We start from the raw sequence: 27362 nt of genomic DNA on the forward strand, positions 1-27362 counted from the left end.
TCAACCCAACCTGGGGGACCTCGCCCTGCGCCACGGGGTCTCTTTTCTGAGTTCCATACTTGTGGCCACATGCACCCACTCAGATCTCCCTGCACCTCGGATGTTGACAAGCCCCACGACGCCCGGGTTCCCGCTGCTTCCTGGGCAGCAGCCCAGGGCAGATGCTCTTGTCCAGGGACTGAGAGGTGAGGGCTCACCTGTTACCAGCAGCTCTGCCCGGCTGGTGTTGGTATGGTGCAGGTTCCTGCAGGTGCAGAGGTACACCCCGGCATCGGAGGGCTGGACGCTGGGGAAGTGGAGCTCGGAGCCTGGTAGTGTGGGGGCGAAGGCCTGTCAGAACAGACCTCCATCTCCCCTCCCCCATGCCGCCTGCTAGTCATCAAAGACAGGCCCCAGCCATCCCGGGGTCTGGACCCACAGGTACCTTGATGTCGCTGCTGGGTGCTGCTGGGCACAGCTCGCCCATCCTCCCGAGACCAGTAGAAGTAGTGGGGTGGGTTCCCACTGACCTGGCAGCGCAGGGAATGGGGGCCACCCTGAGGCACTATACTCCGGGGAGGATGGACCTGGACCACCAGTGGGGCTTGGTCTGCTGTTAGGGACAGAGGAGGTCATTCAGGCAGGAGCCCCTTGGCTTAAGGACTTACCTTCTTACTTCTGCTCTCCCAAAGGTGTTCCTGGAATGATCCACCCCTCCTCCATCCCCAGACCTGGTAGCCCCATCCTCAGACTTCCCAGGCGCCCTGCCTTGTCGCCCAACCCCTCATCCCAGGCCCAGGTCCCACTTACTCTGTGGCAAGCACCGGCCGCCCTGAACATTGGGGTTTCCCACATACCCAGGGGCACACCTGTAAAATGGAACAAGAAACCATGCTGTGAGGACCCGAGGGGCTCGCGTGCCTCATGGTGACTGTGGGGGGGAGGGGAAGGGCAGAAGCTACTCCTGCAGGCTCAGAATTCTGGAAGGACCCCAGCCCAGGGCCGTGGAAAGCGGAGGGAGAGGAGTGAGCACGACAGCAGCGTGGGGCACTGGGGTGGAGGGCCCTTCTTCTACACAGGCAAACTCACCCAACAAATGCTTACTAAGCAACTACGGAGTGCCGGGTCCTATGCTCAGTGCTGGGGAAGCTCAGCGATGCCCTGCTTGTGGAAGACCAACCCAGGGACCCGCCGTGTTAGAGGAGGGCGAGGGGCTGGGGGGTGAGGTGGGGTGAGGGCACAGAGGGGCCACAAACCAGCCCTGAGGATCGCTCTGTAGCCCCCTCCATCATCCACCTACCGCTCACAGTACTGGCCAGTGTAGCCGGGTTCGCAGGCCGTGCAGCGGTACCCACCAGCCTCCAGGCTCTCACAGGTGCGGGAGAACCTGGGGAGGGAGGGGCAAAGGTGGAAGGTTGGGCGGCAGGATGCGCCTCCAATACTACCCTTCCCACTTCGGCCGTGTGCGGCCTAGCAGAGCGCCCCCTTGGGTACCCACATGTTTTCCGGGTTTGCCAGTGGGCAGGCGCAGGGCTGGCAGTCCTCGGGTGTCCCAGCGGTGGCGTCCCCATAGTAGCCAGGAGCACACTGCTCGCAGAACTCCCCAGCGGCATTGTGCTGGCAATGCTGCAGGACGGGAGGGGTCAGCACCCGCACTGGCAACACTCGCCCATCCCTCCCCCATCCCCGTCATGGTATCCCTTGGTCTAGAAACTCCTTTTTGGTGAACTGCTGTGAAGGAGATCACCGTGCAGAGGCACAGGGAGTGCACTTCCCGCTGTTCCTCTCCGTGGAAATGCTGGAGAGTGGATGAAGTAAGAAGCATACCCACCCACTCAGCTGTCAGAAAGGATGGGGTGACTTGACCCCGAGATAAGAACTAGATGGTGCCTGGCTATGACGGCTGATGGCTAGGAAAGGCACTGTGCAACGATGCTCAGACTCAGAGAAGAGAGAGACCCAGGCTTACATCCGTGACCACCTGAGCTTCGCGGTGACCAGGTCTGCTGACCCAGAGCCTTTCTCTCCACAAGGCTGGGCCCCCCCACCCTGCCCCTGCGCACAGCTCACCGAGCAGGCCCCGCTCTCTGGGTGGCACAGGTCTGAGTGGCCGTTACATTCACACGGTTCACAGTGGCCAAGGTAGAGGCCACTCCCTGTGCGGGTATAGCCAGGGGCACAGTCCTAGGAGGCAACGAGGAGGGTTAGTGTCCATTCAGACCCATGTCCCTGATCACAACCAAGCGTGAGCACACACTGGGCATTTCAAGCCAATCCCAGTAGCTCCTGAAAGAGAATCCTAGGCCCAGCCCAGCTCCCCATGTGCCCACCCATTCCCTCTGCCCTCTCTGTGTCCCCCAGAGCTGGCAGTGTCTGCCTTCTCCAGCCACTCTAAATTAGAGGAAATAATATGCCATCCTAAATGGCTTTTGTTCTTAAAAAACAAAAACAAAGTCCTTCTGGCAATAAGGGTGTCCATGGCACAGCACCTTCCATTTAAACAGGAGCCCTGGTGGGGCTGTGGGTTGGGCACTGAGCTGCTAACTACCCAGTCGGCAATTCAAACCCACCAGCCGCTCTGTGGGTCAAAGGTGAGGTGGTCAGCTTCTGGAGAGGTTTATACAGTCTTAGAAACCCCCCAGAGGCTCTCCTGGAGTCCAATTCAAGGCCCTAGCGGTGGGTTTGGGTATTTAAATGGGAATTGAGGGATCAGGAGATCCAGATGTGGTAGGAGTCTTTGGAGATGCCTGCAATTAAGTGACAGAGGCAGCGCAGACAAGCCTGGGACACGTTTGCACATCTGAAAGGTGTAACAACGGCCCCTGAAAACAATCCCCCCAGCACCCCTTCTTCGAAACCTCTCCCTCTCCGTGAAATTCACCACTGGTGTCAGGCAACGTTTCCTGGGACTCAGCTTGGCCTCTTCCGCAGCGGCTTCTATTCCTTCTGCTGCCGGCTGAAGTCACACTGGAGGCTCACAAAGCCGGTCCCCTGGCGTCCAAGTGTGAGCTGTTGCTTCCTCTGTCCTCCTGCCTAGTCCCTACCTCCCCCCAAGGCTTTCAGCTGCTGCCCACATTCTAGTGGGCACCAGGGGCTGGAGCAGTGACTCCTCTTCTGCAGAATGCAGCCTGGCACGTGAAGCAGGACGCCGCCGTGGTTAAGGCCTTCACCGGCTCTGGGGTCGTCAGAGATCAGGCAAACTCAGCAGGTCATTTCCCCTTGGGCACAGGTGGCCTGGTGGCTGAGCACTGACTACACACTCACCTGGCAGGAGGAGCCGATGTAGCCTGGCGGGCAGCGGCAATCCTCTACCTCTAGGGCCTGGAGGCCACTTGAGGGTCCAGGCTGGGCAACCTCCAGGCTGACGGCACCGATGCTGGCGGTCAGCGGCATGGAGGAGAACGTGGCCCGGACCAACAGTTCGTCCAGGTCAGCCAGCACCATTAGAAGGTGCTCACGGGTGGCCGGTTGCCCATCAGGCCTGTGCCAGAATTCCTGGGTGGGGGATGCAAACACGGGCGTGTCAGTTTTGAGTGGCTCCTGCACCCCTCCCCTCATTCCTCCCTCTGAGGCATTGACCCGGGGCGGGGGGTGGGGGTGGGTGGGCGGGGGATGAGAGCAGGACAGCGAGAGATATGGCAAGGCTCTAACTACATTCCGAACCAGGGTAGGAGTGGGGCCCTCACCTCTCGGAACACGATCTCGTAGTTTTTCTTCCCGGGACCCTGCAGGGCTGGCTGGGAGGCCACCAGCATGATGTTGTTGCCCTGGGGGAACGCCAGCGGAGCTTGGAGGGGATGCCATCACCCCTTCCAGCCCCAGCCTCCCAGGTCCCAGTGCCCCAAGGAGCCAGAACCAGGCTCGCTGGCCCTGCTGGTCAGCTGCCAGGCCCATATAGGAAGCGTCCAGTCAGGCAATGGGGTGGGGCATGGGCTTATCCCCAAGTGTTGGACTGAAATAAGCAGGCACCCCAAGAGGCCCAGAGGGACTGCGGTGGTCCCCTCTGTCTCTGCTCACCGTGATCTGGATGTCAGGGTCGGAGAGTGGGCTGCCCTGAGCCCCCGCTGTATAGGACAGGGTGTAGCGAAGCTTCCCGCCATAGGCCCCCACCTGCAAGGAGGCAACATTGGCTGTCACAGCCCTGCCCCCACACCGCTGGGGAGGTCGCCCTGCCAGCAGGGGCACAGGGCCGTTCCAGGCCCTTCTGTACCCTGAAGCGGCAGCTGGGCAGAGCCTCATGGCTATCTAGGACACTGGCCCTCTCTCCCTCAGCTCACAGCCCCTGAGCAGCCTCTTTTCTGCTTTGGGGACCCTCTTGCCTGGTCATCCAGCACAAGTGCCTTGTTGTCTGAAGGAGTTGGCCTGGTCAGACAGGGATGACGTGGTGGCCATCCTGGGACGTGGGGGGAGCTCCTGAAGTTCTCCGTCAAGGGGCTGGTGATGACCCTCAGAGGCCTGGCCCTCCCGGGTGGGTGAACTCTGCCCACAGTTCACACCCCGCCCCGGGTTCTCCAGGCCTCTAATTACCCACCTGGGTCATCAAGTGCTTTGACAAAGAACTTCTGATCTTTTGGGGTTCTAAGAAACCCTTGTGGTGGAGTGGCTACAAGCTAAACTGCTAACCGTGCAAAGTCGGGGGTTAGAGACCCCAGTCGCTCCGGGGGAGAAAGAAGGGGTGTTCTACCCCCATAAGGAGCTCCAGTCTCGGAAACTCACAGGCAGAGAAACTGTCCTACAGGGTCACTGTGAGTCAGCGTCAACTCGATGGCAGAGAACTTAGCTTTGTGGTTTGCTGGCCCTGAGAGAGACTCCTGGTAGCGCAGTGGGCTAAGCTGAACAGTCGCTGGTTTGAGCCCACGAGTCACGGTGCGGAAAGTGAAGGGCATCTGCTCCTGCACCGATCTACGGCCCTGGAAACCCCACGGAGCGATTCCACGCCGTCGCCCCAGGCTCGCGGGAATTGACTCAGTGGCGGTGAGCATGGTCCCCGGGCTCCCAACAACACCCTGGTTTTCTCAAGAAACACCTTTCCCCAAACGCAGGCCAAGGAGCTGGAGGGACTTTTGCCCCTTCTGCGTGTCACACCCTGCTCTGGCCCCATCAGGGACGTGAGGGGAGGCTCTTCAGAAGGACCCAATCCTGGCACTTCTGCTCTTTCTGCCAAGTCAGAGAAGTGCCGCCGTTCCCAGCCCTACACATAGCATGGAGTGGCAGAGAGTGCCAAGTGCGATAAAGTCCTATGAGCCCCAGGCTCCAGCCAGGCCTAATGCCTGAAGCTCACAGGACCCAGGCTTGCCAGAAAGGGCTGTCACGTGGGCCAGGCCTCAGCTCGGCCCCACAACCCTTTCCACTCGTTCCTCTCCACCCGGGCAGGGCTCGGATCAGTGCCTCACTGCTCCAGTCCGTGCCCCAACCCCTGATCGTTCATTCAGCTGGGGAGCGTTCATCACACACTGACAGTCTAGACGCGCGCGCTGCAGGAGCCCCAGGAATACCCTCTTCAAGTTCAGGATGTGACGAGGAATTCGTGGACCACAGCCACATAGCCATGAAATTGGCTTCCTGTTTGCTTTGGAGGCCAGGAGGCTCACAGCCACGTCTGAGCCAACTTGTTCGCAAGCTGCAGGTGTGCATTGTGCACCGTGGCTGGGGAAGTTGCTTCCGTCATCAGGCAGAACCTGGTCCAAGTTCTGGCTCTACTGACTGGGCAGCCTTAGGCAAGCTCTCTGAGCACCACTTTCCTCATGTGGATGTGGGAGAAAATAAAGACAGGATACTTTCTGTCCTGCCATGGGCGGAGCTTCCAGGGGAGGCCATTTATCATTTTCCCTTGTCGTTGGGTGCCCTTGAGTCTGTTCTGCCCCATAGCAACCCTGGGCACAACAGAAGGGAACACTGCCCGGTCCTGCACCATCCCCACCGTTGGCCTGTGTGATCCAACCTTTAACCTTTGCCCCGACTGTCTGACCTTCTCAGAATGGTATTTGCTCGCATATTATGTGCACGTGTCTTTAAGTGGCACGTGAAATGATTTTCGGAGGTGATCTCAATCACAATATGATTAACACTAAAGCCAGTGTCTGTGCTCCTAGAAGAATGAACGCCTGAGAGGAGAGGCTTGAGAGTCAGACCCTAAGTGTGAGCTCTTGGGGAGACCAGGGGTCTCTTCTACAGATACGTCCTACGGCACACAGTAAGCGCTGGGTGAGAGACCGAATAAATGAACGCAGTACTCTGCTCTAGCTTCCAAGTGAAGAGAGGTCCAGGGAGAGGTGCTGGGGAGATACCTCCACCCCCAGGAGAGATAATAGCTCGGTCAGGGGTCAGAGATCAGGGGCTGGCTGAAGGGCAAGCACAGAGCTGGGGTCAATCTCAGTTTGACTTTTCCCTGAACATAGGACTCCAAGGCAAGTCTCTCTCTCTCATCTACCCATCTCCATCATAAAGGGGTCTGTTGAAGAAACTGCTGATAGTTTAAGACGCTAAGACTCCAGAGTCCCCATCAACACCCCCCCACCCCACCATGTTACCTTGTTCCCCAGGAAGACCCGGGGCAGCTGCCAATAATAGAGGCTTTCTGGAAGCAGAGAGAAGCCTTCGTAGGAGAAAGCGAGCTAGGACAGAAGGATAGGCGGTGAGAGCCAAGGGAGAGGGCAAAGATGACCCTGGAGGCCGATGGGGGGACTCCCAGAAGCCATTCAGAGGGATAGTTAGCTCCCCACCCCATTGCTCAGCTCCTGGCTTCCCCTCTCTGGGTCTGGCCACATCAAAGGCTGGTCCCCTCAAGCCCTCAGGTTTCTGTGATGCCAGGATGACTTCCACAGCTCATCACGGTTTCAGATGCTGTGGCACTTTCAGCGTCTGTTCAACCATCTAGCTGGCATGAGGGAATTGGGTACTGGGTGAGTCACAGGGCAACCAGCCCAAGTCTTGTGCAGGAACTGCGAGGCAGGTTCAGAAATGACTGAAATCGGAAAAATATGTCGTGCAGGGAGGTGAGGGGGTGCCTTGGTGGCTTGGGAACATACCTGAGAGTCTGTTGGGAAAGGCAGAGAAGATGAGGAGGAGGAAGAAGAGGAGGAGAGAGAGGAAGAGGAGGAGGAGAAAGATGGAGCTGCTCGCAGTGCGGCTGCAGGTTGGGCACGTGGGACAGGCGGTGCAGCAAAGCTGGAAAGGAGCTGCCAGATCTCAGCGTCCATCCGCCTCTGGGCCTCATCCGTCTGGGGGACCAGAGAGGAAGGACAGGCAGAGCAGAGTGTAGGGAGGAGACAGCGAGGACCAGGTGAGGCCTTGCTTCTCCCTAGGCTGTACCTGGGCCTTCGTCAGTGCCCTGTTCCCGAGCATTCCTGGGCTCAGCCCTATGCCCACTATCCTGGGCTCCTCCTGAGCCTAGTGGGGATGCCCTGGGAGCAGGGGATGGGGGTGGAGGTCCCTCGGGAATGACTCTCCAGAATGCCACGAGAAGGGCAGCAGGGAGTGGACTGGGTCATCAGGTTGTGCCTGGAGAGTACGGGGATAGTGGTCCAGGGAGGCTGGTGGCCTGGCCAAGCTACCTGCTTTGACTAAGCTTTCAGGTCTCTTCCTGGGGCCTTGGACACAGCCTGCCCACGCAGGGCCCTGAGTTACCTGGGATGCCCGCTGGGTTGGGTCCCTGTCCTCTGGGGGCCCCAGGATCCTGCCAGTTGCCACAGCTGCCCGCAACTGCTCCTCTGAGAAGGATGTACGGTTCTGGAGGATGGAGGCCACAGGCTGGAGCCATGGGCAGTATTCTCCACCCTTGGGCATGGTGGCTAGAAAGGCCCAGACTGACTGGGGACAGATGCATGCTCCCCTTCCTGGGCTGATACACAGTGGTTAGTTTCAGACCACAGCAGGGGCACGTCACACACAGGGTTAATGGCACTGCTCAGGAGCAGTACTAGGGTGACCCGGTGGGCACAGGCCAGCACTGAGCTCATTTCCCTGCCACCACATCACCACTCTGGCCACCACACCACACAGCCGGCCTGGCTCACACTCTTGCCATTACAGGGCTGGGCACAACAGCTCCTGCCCTGGGCCATCGGGCACAGTCTGGGCTCATGCAGATGCAAGATCACCAGGGTACTGGGTATTACCTCCCCACACATGACTGGGGCACCCCAACATGCCATGCCCACATCACGCCATCCTCGCAAGGTGGGTCACACAGCCCTCCCTACCTGGTGAGCCCGGCGCATCCGCGCAAAATACGCCTCCCTCTGTGGGTGCAGGGGGACGCCAGGAGAGGGAGTCAGAGAGAAAGGGTTCAGGGCAGCAGGAAGGCAGTGAAGAGGCAGACAGCAGACAGGAGAGCAGGAATCCAAGAAACAAGAAGGGACCGAGAGGCACTAGTCTGGGAAGGGTGTGTCTCAGGTGCCCCAGAGCTCCCCCTTGTAAGCATCTCTGACTGCCCCAGGGCCCTAGCTCTGGGGACTCATCTGCCAGGCACTGGCTTCAACCAGCAGGGGACTTCCAGACCAAACCTACTTTGCCTGGGCACCACCAGGTAGTCTAGCTCATTGGGGGAACATATTTCGGCAGGCTACCCCAGGACCCTCTCTTGGTAACGCCACTATCATCACCAGCCTCCACTAGCTCTTAGGCTGGGCTAGCAGAGTCAAGCTCCTCTCTGACTAGGGTCGCATATTAACAAGTCTTTAACTTGATTAAAATATTACTATCTGTCAGCTGTGTGACTTCAGGCCCATTACCCAACCTCTCTCTGCTCTCTCACCCCATCCTCCCTGAGTTGATTCCGCCTCACAGCCAGCCTGTAGAACAGCGTAACTGCTCCTAAGGGTTTCTAAGACGGGAAGTCATGGCAGCCGCACCTTTCTCCCGAGGGGACGCTGGTGTGTTTGAACATGTCACCCAGTGTGCCCCCAAGGGCTCCTTCTCCCCGTCACAGCTTCCTCACTTGTCAAAAGGCTCCCTGTAGTGTGTCAAGTAAGCATACTGGGATGGCTTGCACGTGGCCATGCTGTCGGAAGCTGTGCCACTGGTATTTCAAAGACCTGCAGGCTCACCCTGCAGAACTTCCAGACTAAGAGAAATGAACACTAGGAAGGGCCTGGTGGTCTCCTTCTGGGAAACAGCCAAGGAAAACTTGATGGAGCTCAACAGAGTATCATCAACACTGCACTAGCAGGTGGGTCCTGAGGCTGAAAGGCACACAAGACCACCATGATCCCCAACGGTGGACTTGAGCACACTGATGTGACCAGGGCTGGGTACCACATCACAGCCGGAGTCCACAACAAGCAGTGCTCTCAATAAAAACCACCCACCACCAAGCCCTAAGCCATCAGAGTGTACTTGAGGTCACCGCATGTCACAGAACTGCCCCATGGGTTTTCTAGGCTGTAGCCTTTACTGGACTCCTGGTGGAGTAGTGGTTGCTTGTTGGACCGCTAACTGCAAGGTCGGCAGATCAAAACCATCAGTCATTCTGCAGGAGAAAGATGAGACTTTCTATTCCTGTAAAGAGTTACAGTCTCAGAAACCCACAGGGGCAGCTCTACTGGGTGTCCTACAGAGTCACTATGAGTCGCCATCGACTCGATGGCAGTGAGCTTGGACCGTTTTGGAGTCTTGACTGAAGCAGAATGCCAGGCCTTTCCCCTGTGGGGCTGCTGGGCTGACCCAAATGCCGTCTTGTGGTTAGCAGCCAAGCCTGTACTCACTGCTACAGCAGGTACCTGGTGTGTTGCCCAGCCACACACAGGCACATCACCCCGACAGCTGAGCACTTACTGTGGGCCAGGCCTGCTTGCTAGTCTGCCCAGCCAGCCACACGGAGGCTTTCCAGCAGGCTGTGAGTGGTGGAGCTGGGATTTAGACCGAGGTCTGTCTGACATCCGGAGGCCACAGCCTTAACCACAGCTGAGCCCTAATGTGAACTGGGGTCCGGGCCAGCACTGACCCCAGTGCCCGGTGGGGGCTAGGCATGGAGCTGTGCTTAGCTTGGTGTGTCACACCTTGTCTCCCTGGAATGTCTCTGGCAGCTGCCAGTAGAAGGACTCGTGGCCGAGCTGGGCGAAGTTGCCAAAAGAGAGCTGGGCCCCATCGGGCATGGGCTCCACGGTGAAGCCGCTGGTCAGACGGCTGTTCCGCTGCGGGTTCACCAGGATGAATCCTTGGAAGTCCCCAGGGGCGAAGCGGGTGGTGATCTGGAGTAAACAGGGCAGGTGTCAGTCTGGGCACTGGGCAGGTGCCATAGTGGGCGGTCAGAAAAGGCATCAGGGTGGGTACTAGGCACCGCTGAGACCAGGGTTAAGGTGGATGTACTGAGGAAGGAGAGTAGGGCTGGCTGGGGACTAAGGGCTGATGCGCAATGATGGGGTCTTGGGGAGGGGTTACGGTGGATTCCGTGGGATCAGGACAGGGACATGGGGACAGGCTCTTACCAGGTGGCGGGTATAGGAGGAGCTGGCACACTGCTGGGTGATGCCCATGCAGAAGCAGGAGAGGCAGCCATCGGGGTTGCTGGCGCTCAGGTGGAAGTGGTGGGGCCGGCACTGGCTGCAGGTGAGGCCTTCCACCTGGGCCTGGGCAGTGGGGCGGGGAGACCCACATGGAGGGTGAAGGCACCCCAACAGCTTGAAGGCCAGCCCTCCCAGCCACTTCAGGTGTTCTGGGGAGTGTATACCCACCCAGGACCTGACTCCCACCTGGGTCCAGGTTGGAGCTGAGGTTGAGAGAGGGCAGCGAGAGGCCTGGCAGCCATGGGCTGGGGCCTCCCAGAGGGTAGGGCAACACTGACCTTGCATTGGCATTGGCCAGCAGCATCACACTGGCTGCTGACACTGCCCTGGGGGTCACAGCCACAGCCAATCGGCTCAGGCATCTGGCCATCTCCTGAGTGGGAGGAAAGCCACAGCTGAGGCCCAATCCTGGCACCAAGCGCCTTATTCCCCACACCCTCTGACCCTCTGCTCACCACTCATAGAAGGGGTGTGTATTCTAAGCACCTATCCCAACTGCCCTCCCACGGGGTCCCGCCACTATCGCAGTTTTATAGATGAAGAAACAGACTCAGAAAGGTAAGGTCACTTGCTTCAGTCAAAGGAGAGCAAAGGTTCCATCCTAGCTCCTCTGGAGGGGAGCGGGTAGGAGGAGGGATGGGTACCAGAACCCCAAGGGCTACCCCAACCCGACTCACTTCGGCAGGGCTGGCCCTGGCTGGGGTTGCCATAGTAACCGGGGGCACACCTGGGGATAGAGAGCATTTGTTGAGAGGAGGGCAGAACCACAGCCTCCTGCAGAGCCTGCTGGGAGCCCAGGACTCAGTGGCCTCACAGAGTCGGAAGAAACCAATCCCATTTTACAGATGGGAAAACAAATGAGAGACAACTGGAACTGTGTCCCAAGCCCCGCAGCCAGTGAGCTGGCACGCCCAGCAGCAAACCTAGGAGCCTGGGAAAGGGTGAGGATTGGCAGGAGGCTCCTGGCCTGACTGGAGCACTGGACGCAGGGGGCTGCGGGTGAGGATCAGACCAGCAACTCTGAGGGCCTGAAATGCCGAGCTAGGGCTAGGCTCTTGGAGAAGGAAGCTGAGTATCGTCTGGGGCCTGTGTCAGGTCAGGGCCTGGGAGTAAGCCTTCCTGAAGCCCCCCACTGCCACTGCCTCACCTCTCACAGTGGCGTCCGCTGTGGCCCAGGGAGCAGGAGTCACAGGTGGGGTGCCCGTCTGTGTCCAGGAAACAAGTGTGTGTAGCCCTGGCAGGGGTAGGGAGACATGAATTCCCAGTCAGGAGGCTGCTGCCTGTCCCCTGCATTTCCTGGGCAGCAGTGGAGGCAGAGGCGCGCTGTGAACGAGTGGAGGGGTGATGGGTCTGGCTGCCGGGTGTCGGCTAGCACTCTGCTGCGAGGCCCACCCACGTCCGCCTCATTCAAATCCCTTAATTCCCCCATTTCACAGATCAGGGAGTAGGGGCCTGGAGAGACACATGCTTGGGGCCAGGAGGAGCAGGGGGCATTTCAGGAGGACGCACTGGCTGGCAGCAGGTGCCCCGAGGCATGAGCATGGCTGGCAGTCCTGTGGCGTCCCCCGCTGCGCATCCCCATAGTATCCCGGCTGGCACAGCTCGCACCGAGGGCCTTCCGTGTGGTGCTGGCAGCCCTGGAGGAGCAGAGTGGGGGTTGAAGCTGGGCCCCTGGAGGTCACGGAGCTGCAGGCAGGAGAGGGAGGAAGGCAGGGCACACCTGGCATGCTCCTGTCTCGGGTTCGCAGCTCTCCGTGTGGCCATGGCAGCTGCAGCGTTCACAGGTGCCCAGGTAGAGCCCGCTGGGTGTGCGTGTGTAGCCTGTATCACAGTCCTATGGGCAGGAAGGTGGCAGTGACAGGAGCTGCCCCAGCAAGCCAGTTCTGGTCAGGGAACCCAGAGTGGCAGGCTGGAGGGAGGTCCGGGGAGGTGGGCAGGCTGAAGAAGGAGGGGCTGGCCGGAAAAGAAGGGGAGGGCTCACCTGGCAGGAGGGGCCACGGTACCCAGGTGGGCAGGTACACTGTTCCACTTCCAGTGCAGGGTCCTGGCCGGTGTTCTCAGGCACAGCTACGTCCATGCTGATTCCAGAGACCCTAGTGGGACAAGAGTCACACGGATGAGTGCTGTCCCTGTGTCAGGCACCTCTTCATCCCCCCACAGCTCCAGTGGAGAGGCTGTGAGTGGCAGGACCAGCAGTGCACATCTGTGATTTTCTCCAGAGACTCAACCTTCCTCGACCACTCCCCTCGGGGACCAATGACAGACTCTGCAGGGGGATTGCCACTTGAGAGCTGTCGGAAGGATGAGGGACAAGGCCACACGGAACTTTCTTTGCAGCCACTGTCTGGCTGTTTCTCACTGCTGCTTGCTTGCATCCCCCCCGCCCCCCACCCACTTCACAGGCTGTGTACTCAAGTCCGACCCAGGACAAGCCCCGCAGGGCAACCAGATCGCTGTCTCCCTCTGACTATGGAGGACATTGAGGCCACACACCGGCCAAAAAGCCTTTAAGTGACAGAGCTACCACTGGCTTCTAGCCCCAGGCCTCCCACCTGGCCTGGCCCCGGCCCCAGCACCTGCTCTCAGCTGGCTGATGGGTGAAGGACGCCTGGATCAGGAGGGTGTTGATGCCCGCCAGAGCCATCAGTAAGTGTTCCCTAGTGGCCGGCTGCCCGTCAGACCGCTGCCATGCTTGCTGCCAGGGAAAGACAGTGCGCTGCAACTTGACCCCCTGGGGTATCGCCACCCCGAGGGAGCAGAGCCTGGGGTAAGGATAGCTGGGGAGCAAAGCCTGGGGCAGCCCTGACCCCCTGGGGTAGCAACACCCAAGGGAGCAGAGCCTGGGGGAGCTCAGACACCCTGGGAGATTGACCCTGGTAGAGTGGAGCATGGGCCTCCCACCCACAGGGTTTCTGGGCAAGGATGTTCACCTCCCGGAAGGGCACGGTGAAGGAGGTGGGCTGGCCAGGACTCGGCTCCCGGGGTGCGTGATGCTCCAAGACGATGTCGTTGCCCCGCAGCACCACCAGGGGCTGCCCAGGCAGCGGCACCGAGCCAGGCTGGGGCCTCTGTGTGACTGTGAAGCGAAGCTCTCCCCCATAGGAGGTCACCTGCGACACAGAGTGGGCCGGGCACTCAGCGGGACACCTGGGGTCGGGCTTGTCCCACCCAGCCTCTCCTTCATAGAGCACAGACCCACCTTGTCTCCCCGGAAGCGTGAGGGGAGGTTCCAGAAGTAGGGTCCAGAGAGAAGTCTATGGAAGGAGGAGAAGACCAGCTCCCCAGGTGTGGGTGACCAGATGCCCTCACTGGTGATGTTGGTGCCAGTGGCGTTGGCCAGGCTGAACTGGGTGGGCTCCTCAGAGGCCCCATGCACCTGGAAGAAGAAGCTAGGATGGGTCTGGGGCCTGGCCTTAGTGCTCAGCATCTCCAACCCTAATGCTTGGTGGTCTCACCGGCTGGCCCACCCACCTGTCCCAGATACCTGGGCTCGGCTCCAGGTGGAGCTGGCGCACTGGTGGCTGACGCCCATGCAGAAGCACTTGAGGCAGCCGTCGGGGTTGTGGGCATCCAGGTTGAAGGAGCCATCAGCACACTCGTTACACAGACGCCCCACCACATGGTTCTGTAGGCACAGGACCCAAAGCCCAGGGGGGCCATGGAAAGAGCAGCCATATGCATACTTACTACCACCCCCAATTAATGGAAGCTTATGTGCCCAGCTGTCTTTCCCTTTTCTCTTTGGCTGCCAGGGTGCTCACAAATAAATTTAGATGGACCAAGAAAGCAACTTGGTAGGAAATTCTGAGGGCTTTTACTTAAGGGACGTTTCAAGCACTGCGCTGGTGGCTTGTCTTGTGTTCCTAGGTACTTTGGTCAGGAACGTGTGATCTCCCTACGTCCGATGAGGGAACTGAGGCTCGGGGACATGAAATGACCTATGCAAAGTCAGTCAAGCCCTAATCCACTGAAATTAAAATCAGGGCTGCCTGCCTCTAGGAGTCTAGGCAGGTCTTTCTTCCACTGACAGCTGGTTCTTTCTCGGACACTCCCTTCACTCAGCCTCCATTCCTTCCTTCACCTGCCAAGTGCGGATGCGTCCATATGAGGCTGACAACTAGGGAAGAAGACCCATCTCACTGCCCTCTAGTCCATTCCCACTCGCAGCGACCCTACAGGACGGGGGAGAACCGCCCTGGTGGGTTTCTGAGACTATAACTGTTTACAGGAGTAGACAGCCTCATCTTTCTCCCGTGGAGCAGCTGGTGTGTTTTGAACTGCTAACCTTGTGGTTAGCAGCCCAAAGGTGAAAGCACGACGTGACCAGGGCTCCTGAAGTAAAAGCAAATGTACAGAGCAGACCCAGCAATCCCACCAAGAGCAGCTGGCAAAGGAGCCGGGCTGCCTTCACCCTCTCCTGGGGCTCCGGGTAGCACAGAAGGAGGTGTGGGGTTGGGAGGTGTGTAGGTGTCGGGAGGGTTGGGAGGTGTGTAGGTGTCGGGAGGCTTGGGAAGTCGAGAGATCGGAGCCTCCTCCCTGCATGTGCTCCCTCCCTGTGTTCCAAAGCCTCTGGGGTGGGGTGGAGACTGCCTGCCTACCTTACAGTGGCAGGCATTTTCTGAGGTCCCCCTGCTGCCTCGTTCGTCACAGCGCACAATCTCCTGGTCTGAGGGACACAAAGTGGGTGTGAGCAGGCGGGAACTGGGCCGTCACAGAGGGCAGGAGGGTCTGGCGGTCAGCTGGAGGATGTGAGAGGCTGTCATACTCACTGGTGGGTCTGCACTTCCCGCCTGGCTGGATGGGGTTGCCCTCATATCCAGGGGCACAGCTGGGGGGAGACAGGGGATCATCAGGGATCATCATTCCCATGCCCACCCAGGGTAGATGGTGTCCTCTGGTCCGGCCGGCTCTCACTCACCTCTCGCAGCGGCGGCCTGTGTAGCCGGGGGCACATGCGTCACATGTGGCTTGGCCGTCAGTGTCCAGGAAGCAGGTGTCTGAGAACCTGTGGGTGTGAGGTACCCAGGCCTTACTCCCCCTCTCCCACCCTGTGAAGTGAGTGCTGCCTATGTGGACACGGTAGGGACACAGTGCCTCCCTCCCCACCTGTTCTTGATCTCCAGAGGAAGACTCATGCACCCCATATCCAGAGGAGGGAAGTGAGGCTCACGGGCCCAGAACAACAGCGTGACCTGGGATTTCAACCCAGGTCTGTCTCCCATATCCCAACTGAGCGTATGACCCCTGACTTGCTCGGCCTACACCTCCTGCCTTATCTGCCCCATCCTGGGGCCAGCCTGACCTGCGAGAGGCGTCGATGTAGGGGCAGGGGCAGGGTCGGCAGGCTGTGGCTGTGGCCTTTGTGGCGTCTCCGAAGAAGCCAGCCTTGCACTTGTTGCATTGTGGGCCCTCGGTGTTGTGCTGGCAGTTCTGGGGAGAGGAGGAAGGAGCGGCTCAGAGTGGCCTGTCCCTCCCTGAGGACACATGGGACCAGATGACAAGCTCTGGAGTGTGTCTCACAGGCCATCTGGCTCGGGTCTCTGCCATCATTCCAAACTCACTCCACAGCTTCTCCAGCAGACTGGTCCTTAGGGATGATAGGGAGCCCCAACACTTCATCTGTGGGCGGCCCAGCCCACCGATGTCCTACATGTTACTTGCCACTAATCCAAACCTGCATCCCTCTTCCAATTGGCACCCGTGCCGGTTCTGTCCTCTGGCACCTGTTTTTCCTGTACCTGACACACCAGGATCTGGAGTGACTTCTTTGGCCCTGGCTGAGCTTTTTCTTCTGTTGGCTCTACACTTCTGGCTCCCTCCATCATTGCTAAGAAGTAAGGTGTGACTTCTAGGCCTCTTCTTCTCAAGGTTGGCCCATAGAGCCCAACACTTCAGATGGTATCTATCGTGACTGCTCTGACCCAAGTAGAAAGGAGTGGGACCTTCACCTCCCATGTTCTAGACACTATACCTCTATGAATACATCCAGTGCTCTCACAAGCTTGTCTGGCAGCCATCACAGTCCCTCTGGGGCTTTGTGCACAGTGTGTGGGTACAAGAGAAGCTTAGAGTCCCCTTCCTGTCACTATCCAGGGCCCAGTGCCTTGGGTGCTACTCACCAGGCAGTGACCGTACACAGGGTCACAGGAGCTGGCATGGCCGTTGCAGTTGCAGCCAGAGCAGGTGCCCAGGTAGGGCCCACCAGGCACCCGGGTGAAGTGGGCATCACAACTTTCACAGGACAAGCCAGAGTAGCCAATGGGGCACCTGTGGGAGTGGGACACGGTGCATGAGTGCAGGAACTGGGGCCCTGCTGTTTGCCCCCGACCCTGGCCAGGGTCTCTGCTCCCCAGCGCTGCCGGACCAGGCACCTGCATTCCTCCACACTGTGGACCCGGCCATGGCTGGTGGAGTGGGTGACCGTGGTGTCCATGGTGACGTCACTCAGTCCCACGCTGGCCATCTTGGTGTTGTACACCGTCTGGATGAGCACGGCCTCCAGGTTCTGCAGCACCTGCAGCAGCTCCGCCCGCTGCACCGGCCGCTCAGACTCGTGGACCCAGTGCTCCTGCATGTGGTCCAATGGGGCAGGGTGTCACACAGCAGCGTCCACCTTGCCGGCGGCCTCCCTGACCCCCCTCAGCTGGCAGGATCAGGCACCACCTACCTCAGAGAACTTGACCTGGCGCTGGTTCAGGGCCCCAGGCTGGGTGGGTGTGTGGCCCCGGGAGAGGAGGCGATATCCCGCACCCACGAGGACCACGTCTGGCCGCTGCACCGGCTCCAGTGGGCCCCGGGCCAGCTCATAGCGCACCTTGTAGTGCAGGGAGCCACCGTAGGAATCCACCTGTGAGACAAGGTGGGTCAGGGAAGGGCGCTGCTGACACTGTGAGGCTGGAAGCCATGGTGAGTGCTTGCTCAATGCCTACCTGCCGGTGCTCCCCATGTGCCTGGCACAGGGGTGCGGGGGTGGGAAGGGGGGAGAAGCTCAGGCCAGTGAGCAGTGGGCTGGATCAGCCTGGCTATGGCTATGGTCATCAGGGGTCTTGTCAAACACTGGACTAATTGCTGTTCCTGAAAGGAGTTAACTCCACATGGCCTATCAGTTGGAAGAGGAATTCCTCAGGGGGCTCTGCTCCCAGAACTCACTCCTTCTTGCTCTTAAATCTGCACGCTTCCTCTTACCTGATCTACAGATTCGGGACTCGGATTCCGCCCCCTCCCCCTACACGCGTGAGCCAAGCCTTTAAAGTAAATCTGTGTGTGAGTATGCATCTATATATATATATTTAGTCATATAGGTGCATATATATATATATATATATATTTAGTCATATAGGTGTATCACTTGTTCTGTTTCTCCAGAGAACACTAAAATAAGGGGAGTATAATAATGTATAAAAGTATGTGGCAGGAGAGGACCACAGGAGAGGAGGGGTTCCAGACCCAGCCAGGGAGGGCTTCCAAGAGGAGGTGATGCTGAGAGCATTCTGAAGATAGAGCCATCCTTCCTCCCAAGAGTGGCTGGCAGAGACCCTGCCCCGAGAGGACGTGCTGCTGCCACAGAGGGCTGTGCAGGGCACGGTCACAGCCAGCCCTAGCGCTGGGTCTGCCCTGCTGCCATCAGCTTCAGTGGCAGCAGAGTCAGGCATGTAATGGAGGGTCCAACCCGGACCTTCACCTTGTTGCCCAGGAATTGCTCAGGCAGTGCCCAGAAGGAGTCGTGGACGAGGAAGCGGCGGGACAGGTCGACCAGCTGGAATTCCTGCAGCGCCACGTCGATCTGCAGCTGCGTGGAGGACAGGGGCGGCACTCCGGGCTGCGCGGGCATGGTCACGTTCACACCTGCAGGCAGCACTGGCGTCAGGACCCTCCCTGGCGCTGCCAGGGACCCAAGCCTCCACCTGCCTGAGGCATCCACCCCGAGAAAGGCGGAAACGTTCTGGGAGAAATTCCATTTAACGGGAACTTTGAGTCTCTCTCAGTCAGCCCTGATAGCACAGTGGTTAAGCACAGGCTGCTAACCTCAAGGTGAGCTGTTCGAAACTACCAGAGTTGAGACCTTCTGCGCCCATACAGCTCCAGCACTGGAAACCCACAGGGGCAGCTAGTTCTACGCTGTCCTGTAGAGTCTCTCTAAGTTAGAACTGACTCGATGGCAAGGAGGTTTAAAAAAAATTTTTTTTGGTGGGGGGAGGTGAGGATGTCTCTGTGTCAAAGTCAAGAAAAAGGTGGCGTTTTTTTCTTTCGGAAGTTTTTAAGCTGTTTCCCCAGCAAGCTCTGGGGAAAGCCTATGCTGAGGGGCAGACCCTAGGACTCGTTTGAGACGTACAAGGCCCAGGAAAGGCCCTCAGGATTCTGGGCCGCAGAACTTTGCAGAGTCTTTCTTTGCAAATGGAGGAGTCCTGGTGGCGGAGTGGTTCTGCGTTGGGCTGCTAACCACAAGGTCTGCAGTTCGATACCACCAGTAGCTCCCCGGGACAAAGACGTGGCTTTCTACTCTAGTCAATGGTCAGACTCAGAAACTCACAGGGGGCAGTTCTACCCTGTCCCACAGGGTCCACGACGGCAGTGAGTTTGGTGTGTTGATTTTTGTTTGTTTGCAAATAGGCCCAGGGGGTGTTAGGGTTGGCACAGCCCTCTGAGGGCAGAAGAGAGCTACCTGGGGCCGAAGAGCGGGGGCTGGAACTGCAGTGCCGGGCCTAGGTCCTGGCTCTGCCGCTCCCCAGCTGTGAGAAGGGTAGAGGTCTGGGTTTATTAGTCTGTAAAGTAGAGGTCATGGTGGGCTGCCTCTTGGGATTATCATGAATGTCGAACGGGCGAATTATCAGTAAGTGCTTAAAACAGTACTTCACGCAAAGAGCTCCTAATTCACTGCCATCGAGTCAATGTTGACTCAGGACAGCGTAGAACTGCCCCTTGGGTTTCTGAGACTATCACTCTTCACAGGAGCAGAAAGCCTCATGTTTATCCCATGGAGTGGCTGGTAGTTTTGAACTGCTGACCTTGCAGTTAGTAGTCCAACACACAAGCGACTGTTCCACCAGGGCTCCATCAATGCAAAGGAAGCACTCAGACATGTCTCGCTATGATTGTTGCTGTTGTTAGCCCCTCTCTCTCCCCCTCTCTGCTGCGATCTCCTCAAAAGCAGAAGCTAAGAGAACTATCTGCAGTGCTGGAAATGGCCTCAAGATATCGTGTTTGAAAGAGCAGCCATGAGCCACGTATTCCTGTGCACTCACACTGTGCTCAGTTAAGCGGAGGGAGGGAGCAAATGACATTACATTGTCACATGTGCCCAGGAGCCACTGCACTGGGCAGTGCAGCCCCACGGGACAGACGGGGAGTCCATTCCCTTCGAATGCAGCTCTGACGCTGAGCAAGCTCTTCCTTACACACCTGTCCACACCTACCCGTCAGTTCCTTCTCGCTTGTTTCTGAGCTTAACCACTGCAGACATGGGGACGTGTCCAGGCCCAAGTCCAGGCTTCACCTCCCAGGGCCTGCCTGCCTCCCTCTTCCCTTGTGCGCTCAGGCCCCCAGCCTGTCCCCGCCCCTGTACCGTACCCTTAAAGTCACCGGGCTGGTCAAAGCGCAGTTGGATCTGGTCCCGGAAGCGGCGGCTGCTCTGGCATACGTTGGTGATGCCGAAGCAGAAGCAGGGCAGGCAGGAAGCACTGTCCTCCAGGTAGAAGTGCCCATCTGGGCAGGGACCTAGTGGGAGGCATGGGTAGGGAAGTGTCTAGCCAGCAGGCAGTCAAGCACAGCCCCATGTCAACACCCCCTGCCCAGCCATGCACCTTGCTGTGGGATGAGCTCCAGGACCCCGTCGGGAATGCCCAGCACCATGCCGCGGGAATTAAGGGCCTCACAGGTATAGGCACCCTGGTCTGCCTCCTTCACATCACGGATGATCAGCGTGCCACGGCCCCCCTCGCTGGTCATTGTTACCCTGGGTGGGGGGCACCGAGATAGGGGAGAGGGTCAGGCCTGGGCCACTGGTGCATACCCCTCTCACTCCTGCCCAGGCCCAGAGCTGTACCTGGGGTGTGAGGGGATGTGGCCCCAGTTGAGCCTCCAGTTGATGATGGGGGTGGGCACACCGGTAGCCACGCAGTTGAAGATCACAGTCTGGCCCCGGAAAGCCCGGATAGACTCCTGCGGAGGGGTCACCACCTGGGGGGGCACTGGGGAGACCAGAGCAGGTGTGAGGGGTCCAACGAGGAGGAGTTGGGCTGGAAGAGTAGTGCTTGAGGCTGTGGAGGGAAGCCAGCCCAGGAGCAGTGCCCAGAGGGTCCCCCGCGCCCCCTCTGCCCTGCTCACTGCAGCCAAACTCGTCACTGCGGTCGGGACAGTCGCTCTCTTCATCACAGTGGAAGCTGGCTGGGATGCACGTATTCGTGGAGACACAGCGGAACTGTGTGGGCCCGCACACGTCCTCAGGGTGCTTGGCAGCTGAGGGGCAGAGCCGGGGTGTGGGTACCAGGCATCATCCCCAGGGAGGCCCACTCCATTTCCAACCTGCCGCCAACCGACCCCTTGTCTACCCTCCTCAGGAGTCCCCAGGGCTCATGTGGTGCACAGCTCCCCACCCCAACCCCTCCCTGGATACCACGCCTTGCCCACACATCACACCCAGCACGATACCATCACTAGTGTGCTAGCAAACAGTACATCATGATACCCTGCCCTGCCAGTCACCTTGCCTGTATCCCACACAACAGAATCTGTCACCTCATGTCACAGCCACAGTGTCCCCAGCCTCTGAGCCACAGAAGGGCCACCCTGCCACAGCCATAGTGGCCAGGCCCTCTGGACCATAGACAATGTGGTTCTCTCTGCTGGAAAGGCCTTGTAAGGGGTTCAAGGCTCTGACCGCAGGATGCTGCCACGCAGGCCACCCTGACCAATCCAAGGATGCACGTGACCTAAGAGTAGCCACCTGTTGGACATTAGGGGCCAAAAGAGGTGCCAACAGGGCACCTCTCAGGTGGCAGCCAGTGTTGTTCATCAGGGAGACTGAGTTGAGGACACACCGATGGGGGCTGAGAGAAAGCGGCAGGAGTGGAAGCCGCAGGCCCACCAGGGAGGAGCTAAGGCCAGGACCACGGGCCGGTACCACCCAGGGTCTGCCGTTCCTGGGCCCTGAAGAGGCCCCCAGTCACGTAGAAGTTACCTTTTCTCTGCTCCATACCTTGTCAGCCGGGACTCGGCCTTCCTCTTACATTTCCCCCCAGAGAGCTCTGAGACAGGCTTCGACTCGAATGCCCCCAGTACTTTCCCTGCCCAAGGCAGGCACTGTTGCCAGGGCATCAGCAAGCTTAGAGCTTAGAGCAGGGTGGGCATTCTGAAACGACCAGTTCGGGGCATGATGCTGCCTCTCATGTGTTCACTGCGGGAGTGAGGAGGGTGAGGGAGGCAGTGAGGAGAGGCTGGGTCTGCTGGCAGGAGCCTGTCTGCATGGACTCAAGAGCCTTGACGCAGGACCGTGGAGAAACAGCAGGGAGACTAGCCTTGGTCCGGGAGACACAGACACAGAATGCCCCAATACAGACTGACTCTTCAGCCTCAGACCCCTTTACCTAGTTCACCTGTCAGCCATACATTGAGCGACAGATGGAAGGCAACGGAAGTACGGACAGATGGATAGATGAATGAGAAGGAGAAAGGATGTTGGAGACAAACAGATGGATAGGTGGATAAAGAGCTGGGCAGATAAGACCATGAATGACTGGGCACTGGGATGGGTGGGCACATGGGAGGATGGGGGGGCAGGTTACAAGAATGGATGAACAGTTGGTTAATGGACACAGAACAGATGAAACAGATGACAGGGCAAGGGCCTGAATGAACAGAGATGTGGAAGCAGGCAGACTGTTGGACAGATGTAGACAGACGGAGGATGGATTGGATACCGAGATGGTTGACTGTGAGGAAGGATATTGGGCAGGCGTCCTCAAATTATGGCCTGAGGGCCACATGCGGCCCGCCCAGGACGTTTATCTGGCCCGCCAGATGTTTTTGTTTTGTTTTTTAACTTCAAAATAAGATATGTGTAGTGTGCATAGGAATTCGTTTATAGTGTTTTTAAAAACTACAGTCCGGCCCTCCAACAGGTCTGAGGGACAGTGAACTGGCTCCCTGTTTAAAAGTTTGAGGACCCCTGACGTCGGGTATATGAATGAGCGGTGAAGGATGCAGACCTAGGTGCACGATGAACAAATAACTGTACAGCAACTCTGGATGAAAATTCTCTAGACCCCAAAGGGTGAAGCTTTGGATGGCACCCGTCTCAAGGACCCAGTCACCAAGGGTCCTAGAAGGTCAAGCTGGCTCGGCCATCCACTGACACAAGTGTCAAGACCAAGACGAAAAGTAATGGTGTTGAAAATAAAGACCAAGAGGCCTGAGCTCCCGACAGTCCAGCCACACTGCTGGCTCCAAGTGCCAGCTCAGGACCAGAGTCCTCGCTGTACAGGTCAGAGAGAAGCGTGGTCACATCTGTCCCCAGCGCCTTCGGCACACATCCAGGAAGAGCAAAGGAACCTGCCCAAGCAGGGGCAGGGTAGGGCAGCTCGGCGGGGCAGGCCCCTGGGCGCGTACTCACGGCAGTTGGCTTCATCGGTACGGTCCTCACAGTCGAAGTCACCATCACAGCGCCACAGCTTGAAGGCACAGTGCCCGTTCCCACAGGGGAACTCGTTGGGCTCGCAGGGCGGCGTGGGGCCTGGGTGGACCAGGCAGGAGTCAGCCAGAGCCCGCTCACCCCGGCTGGCTCCCTCCACCCCCGGCCCCCCACCCCATCGCCCAGTCTTCACCACAGTCCAGCTCGTCGCTGCCGTCCCTGCAGTCCTCTTGCCCGTCACACAGGTAGTCTATGGGGATGCAGTGCCCACTGTGGCACGTGGCCTCGTGGGGGCCGCAGGGCCCGGGTCTGCTTTGGCTGGGGAACAGAGGCAAGGCAGCAGGGGTATCTGGTGGCTGCCTCATGGTGGCTGCCTCCGGCTGGGGTGTTGGAGGTGGTGTCTCCACCGGAGGGGGGAGCACAGAGCTCAGGACCGGCTCCTCTGTGGAGAGAGGCTGCTCTGAGGTGGCCCAAGGGGCAGGCTCCTGGCCTCTGGTCCTCCACACTCCCCAGGCCCGCCTTACTCCCCAGAGACCGCTCCTCACCTCCTCCGGTATCCCAGCCCTGATCTTATTTTTACCTGTCCTATGACCCTCCACCAATTTCCCCACCTCCAACAAGCCCCTCTCTTGGCTGTACCAAATCCTTGCCGCCCCAAGCAGACCCCTGCCTCTTCCCTGGAGCCCATAGGCCACTTGTATCCCCAGACAGCCCCTCACCACAGTTGAGCTCATCAGACATGTCCCTGCAGTCGGGCCGCCGGTCGCAGCGATACTCCAGGGCTACACACTCGTTGTAGCTGTGGCAGGCAAACTCGGCCGCAGTGCAGGCCCTGGTGACCTGGGGCACTGTCAGGGTGGGAGCAGGGAGTCAGCAGCAGCAGGTGGGAGCTTGGGGAAGGGCTGAGGGAGGGCACGGGCACTGCAAGGCTGGAGCAGGGGTGGGCCGGTGCCCCCAGGCCAGAGCGGCAGCACAGAGCACGTGGGAGACTCACATGCCCGGCACACGTGGAACACGGCCTCACCCCCCCTCCCATACATGGAGACTTCACACCCAGTGACATGCCACACCCATGCAGAACACAGCCTGGCCCAGGGGAGAGGGGCTGGCCTGCGGGAGTGGCCAGCAGTCTCCCCTCACCCTTCCTCGCCTTCCAGCCACTAACTCCTCTGGGCCTGGGCCAGGTTAACACTCTCACCTGCTGTCACCGTAGCCGCCACAGCGGCCTGGGGGGGCGGGGGTGTCTGTGCTGAAAAGGAAGGTGTGGTCACCGGCTGCCCACCTGGGATATAGGAGGTGTGGGCTGCAGGTCTGAGCCAGACCCACCCTGCTGGGGAGAGCTCTCTTGCTTGAGAACTTGTTAGAAAGTGGGGAGAAGGAGGCTGGACCCCCAACAGCCTTTAGGCCTGGGCCTGGGGCTGACGAAGGAGCAGGTTTGATTTTTGGTTGTATTAACCGAGGTCCAGTGTGTGGGACAAGGGAGGTGACAGTTTCACTCTTCTCTCCTGATGGAGCTACAGCAGGAGAGGATACTTTGTTAGGGCCAGGATTGCACTGGGTCACCGACAGTGACATGCTGCAGGGAGTCTGCCCACACAGAATGGCCTGGGATGGGCACAGGCACTGACTGTTAGGACCAGAGAAGACTGGGGGGTGGGGGCTTAGGAAGCAGAAGTTGTAGTGGGCCTGCCGAGAGTATAAAGTCCAGTTGTTGTAAGAGCCTGGACCTGTTTCTTGTCCTCTCTGAGCCTCAGTTATCCATCTGTGTCAGCCCTGCTTTCCTCACAGGTCTGGTAAGACTGGCATAGACCTCGGGCTCGGTTTATATTGCAATGTTTTCAGTGTCTGCGTTCGTGAATTGGGGACGACTACCTTTCCTTTCTAAGCCTCTGTTCCCTCATCTGTAAAATGGGAGGAATACTACGGGGGGGGGGCACGGGGGGGCTTCAACAAATCTGTGGGAAAACGAAATGAAAAGAGAATGGAATTTTCCCTTGAAACTTGGGGAAAGCCCACTCCCGTGGCCATCAGGGAGTCCTGGTAACCCGTAGGTGAAGTGCCTGGCTGCTCACTAACAGGTTGGTAGTCCAAAGCTTCCCAGTGGCCCCCAGGAGAGAGGCCTGGCCATCTGCCCCAAGAAGCTGACCATCTGGAAAGCTCTCTGGGCAGTTCCACTCCATCACACAAAATCAACCCAATGCAACTCATGTCCATCGAGGCCATTCTGATTCGTAACAACCCTACAGGGCAGAGTAAAACTGCCCCTTTGGGTTTCCGAGGCTTGAAATCTTTATGGGAACAGACAGCCTCATCTCTGTCTCTCAGAGGGGCTGGTGGGTTTGAACTGCCAACCTTGTGGTAGCAGCTCGGTGGTAACCCACCACACCATCAGGGCTGCTTTCACACGGGTCAGTGTGAGTCAGAACTCAACTCAACACATGTAACAAGAACATCTCCTTCACCAGGATGACGGGGAAGACTGAATGGGATGTTGGCATAAGAGCTTTAACACGGCAGCTGGCATAGACACTGCCCTCGAGTTGATGCCCACTCAGCAACCCTACAGGACAGGACAGAACAGCCCCGGGAGTCTTGTAGACTGCAACTCTTTACAGAAGTAGAAAGCCTTCATCTTATGCCCATGAGCACCTGGTGGTTTTGAACTGGGCTCCCTAGCTAGCGTATAGTCAGTGGCCTATAAATAATGGCTGGCTGCTAGTACATGTATGTGAACGCGTTTGGGGCCCAAAAGTGCTATGTGAAGAGAGAGCGGTGTATTGGCTGGCACGGTGTAAGAGGGCCCTATATAAAAACTCAAAACTCACTGTCTTCGAGTCAAGCCTGACTCCTAGTGACCCCATGGGACAGGGCAGAACTATCCCTGTGAGTTTCTGAGACTGTAACTCTTAGGGCAGTTGGAAGCCCTGTTGTTTTTCCCGAGGAGCTAGCTGGTGGTTTCGAACTGCTGACCTTGAGATTAGCATGTAACCATGATGCCCCCAGGGCTCCCTCTAGAGGGCTACGTATATAGAGTGCACAGAAATGGGCATTCATGGGTACTATCAGACTGGTCTCCCTAAGCCAAGGTTACAGAAAGACTGATGGGGCAGACTCTGGAGGTGTGAGCTCCCTGTCTCGGTGGTGTACCAGCCTAAATTAGTTCATGGTGGGCACACTTAGAGGGTGCCCAAGTGAACCGGGAACTGGAGGAGTGACGCCAGACTGGGCTCACCTGTGCCCAGGCGTCGGAACTGGAAGCCCTGGGCAGATGTGCTGTAGGAGGCGATGGAGCCGCTGGAGAGGACCGCGTGTAGCACGTCCTGGATCTGGGCCCCATCTGCATTTCCCTCCGAGCCCACATCCAGCTCCACAAAGACCCAGCCGTCCAGCTCCCTACGAGTAGGGTGGGGCGGGGAGCATGTGAGAAAGATGTCAGGGGTCGCAGCATCTGCAGGAGCCCCCGGCGCCATGCTCAGCCCTGAGCCAAAGCAAGGCAAGGCAAGTCCCAATGACCCCCATAGATACCAGAACTGCCACCCAGAGACCCTGGCCTCCTCCTGTGACCCCAGTTGCCCTGCAGGCTGCGCCCCCCCCCCAGTCCCCAGGGGGACCCTTCTCACTTGATGAAGACCACACTGACAACCTGGTCTCCGGGGATCTTCAAGTACTCTGACTCCAGCTACGGAGGGACAAGCACCATCAGCCTGCAGTCTGGCCCCATTAGCCCAGCCCCAGCCTGGCCCCAACACATCTGGGGTTCTCCACAGACCCCTGCACCTCACCGTGTCAACCACAGCCTCGGACACTTCTCGGAACTCCTCAGAGCCTGCATCCTCCAGCCGGGGGCTGTAGTCGATGGAGTGGGTGAAATTGACCAGGGCCCGGAAATAAACTGCAGAAAGGAGGTACACCAGTGGGTGGGGATGGGGGACGGTCTCTGGAGGTCTCCACATAGGCTGACACCTTGGCGACCACAGCTGGACCAAACAGTCCACACGGAGCACTTGGTGCTGTGGTCCTGGAAGGTCTGCCCAGGGTCAATGGCAAGGCCCTGCCCGTAAGCATGGGGCTTCCACTGACATGGGAAATGCCCAGATCCAGAAACCAGGTGATGGTGCAGAAGAGACCCATTGGCTGAGAGAGCGGTTGGGCAGGTAGGGTGTTACCCTGGCACAGGGGCTGCTCTCATGTGCCAGGGACATGCTTCCCACCAGTTCCCGGCCAGCTCTGCCTCCTCCTCCGGAAAGTCGGCC

The 27362-nt window shown here is 58.6% G+C and overlaps 1 protein-coding gene across 3 annotated transcripts in view; it reads right to left on the reverse strand.

Moving 5' to 3' along the window:
* HSPG2 (heparan sulfate proteoglycan 2) overlaps positions 1 to 27362 on the reverse strand; it is a 103085-nt gene that overhangs the window by 35563 nt on the left and 40160 nt on the right. Inside the window, exons 4-43 of one of the 3 annotated variants that reach the window (XM_075551986.1) lie at positions 26892 to 27001; positions 26730 to 26788; positions 26342 to 26502; positions 24308 to 24358; positions 23829 to 23957; positions 23306 to 23551; positions 23092 to 23211; positions 20808 to 20939; positions 20527 to 20671; positions 20285 to 20436; positions 20052 to 20198; positions 18166 to 18329; positions 17152 to 17331; positions 16856 to 17052; positions 16604 to 16751; positions 15787 to 15914; positions 15403 to 15489; positions 15254 to 15312; positions 15083 to 15150; positions 13969 to 14109; positions 13684 to 13860; positions 13415 to 13594; positions 13061 to 13179; positions 12466 to 12577; positions 12205 to 12318; positions 11994 to 12121; positions 11632 to 11718; positions 11162 to 11211; positions 10763 to 10857; positions 10407 to 10547; positions 9978 to 10169; positions 3997 to 4089; positions 3666 to 3746; positions 3244 to 3474; positions 2050 to 2163; positions 1478 to 1605; positions 1280 to 1366; positions 790 to 848; positions 425 to 592; positions 198 to 308 (exon numbers count right to left, since the gene is read on the reverse strand). In XM_075551986.1, the coding sequence (XP_075408101.1) occupies positions 198 to 308; positions 425 to 592; positions 790 to 848; positions 1280 to 1366; positions 1478 to 1605; positions 2050 to 2163; positions 3244 to 3474; positions 3666 to 3746; positions 3997 to 4089; positions 9978 to 10169; positions 10407 to 10547; positions 10763 to 10857; positions 11162 to 11211; positions 11632 to 11718; positions 11994 to 12121; positions 12205 to 12318; positions 12466 to 12577; positions 13061 to 13179; positions 13415 to 13594; positions 13684 to 13860; positions 13969 to 14109; positions 15083 to 15150; positions 15254 to 15312; positions 15403 to 15489; positions 15787 to 15914; positions 16604 to 16751; positions 16856 to 17052; positions 17152 to 17331; positions 18166 to 18329; positions 20052 to 20198; positions 20285 to 20436; positions 20527 to 20671; positions 20808 to 20939; positions 23092 to 23211; positions 23306 to 23551; positions 23829 to 23957; positions 24308 to 24358; positions 26342 to 26502; positions 26730 to 26788; positions 26892 to 27001 (5091 nt within the window). Of the gene's footprint in view, positions 1 to 197; positions 309 to 424; positions 593 to 789; positions 849 to 1279; positions 1367 to 1477; positions 1606 to 2049; positions 2164 to 3243; positions 3475 to 3665; positions 3747 to 3996; positions 4090 to 9977; positions 10170 to 10406; positions 10548 to 10762; positions 10858 to 11161; positions 11212 to 11631; positions 11719 to 11993; positions 12122 to 12204; positions 12319 to 12465; positions 12578 to 13060; positions 13180 to 13414; positions 13595 to 13683; positions 13861 to 13968; positions 14110 to 15082; positions 15151 to 15253; positions 15313 to 15402; positions 15490 to 15786; positions 15915 to 16603; positions 16752 to 16855; positions 17053 to 17151; positions 17332 to 18165; positions 18330 to 20051; positions 20199 to 20284; positions 20437 to 20526; positions 20672 to 20807; positions 20940 to 23091; positions 23212 to 23302; positions 23552 to 23828; positions 23958 to 24307; positions 24359 to 26341; positions 26503 to 26729; positions 26789 to 26891; positions 27002 to 27362 lie in introns of all 3 variants that reach the window. The other 2 variants (XM_075551976.1, XM_075551995.1) reach the window with 2 other exon arrangements.

Source organism: Tenrec ecaudatus, chromosome 1 (genome assembly GCF_050624435.1).
Source record: "Tenrec ecaudatus isolate mTenEca1 chromosome 1, mTenEca1.hap1, whole genome shotgun sequence".
In the NCBI taxonomy this organism is placed as follows: Eukaryota; Metazoa; Chordata; class Mammalia; order Afrosoricida; family Tenrecidae; genus Tenrec; species Tenrec ecaudatus.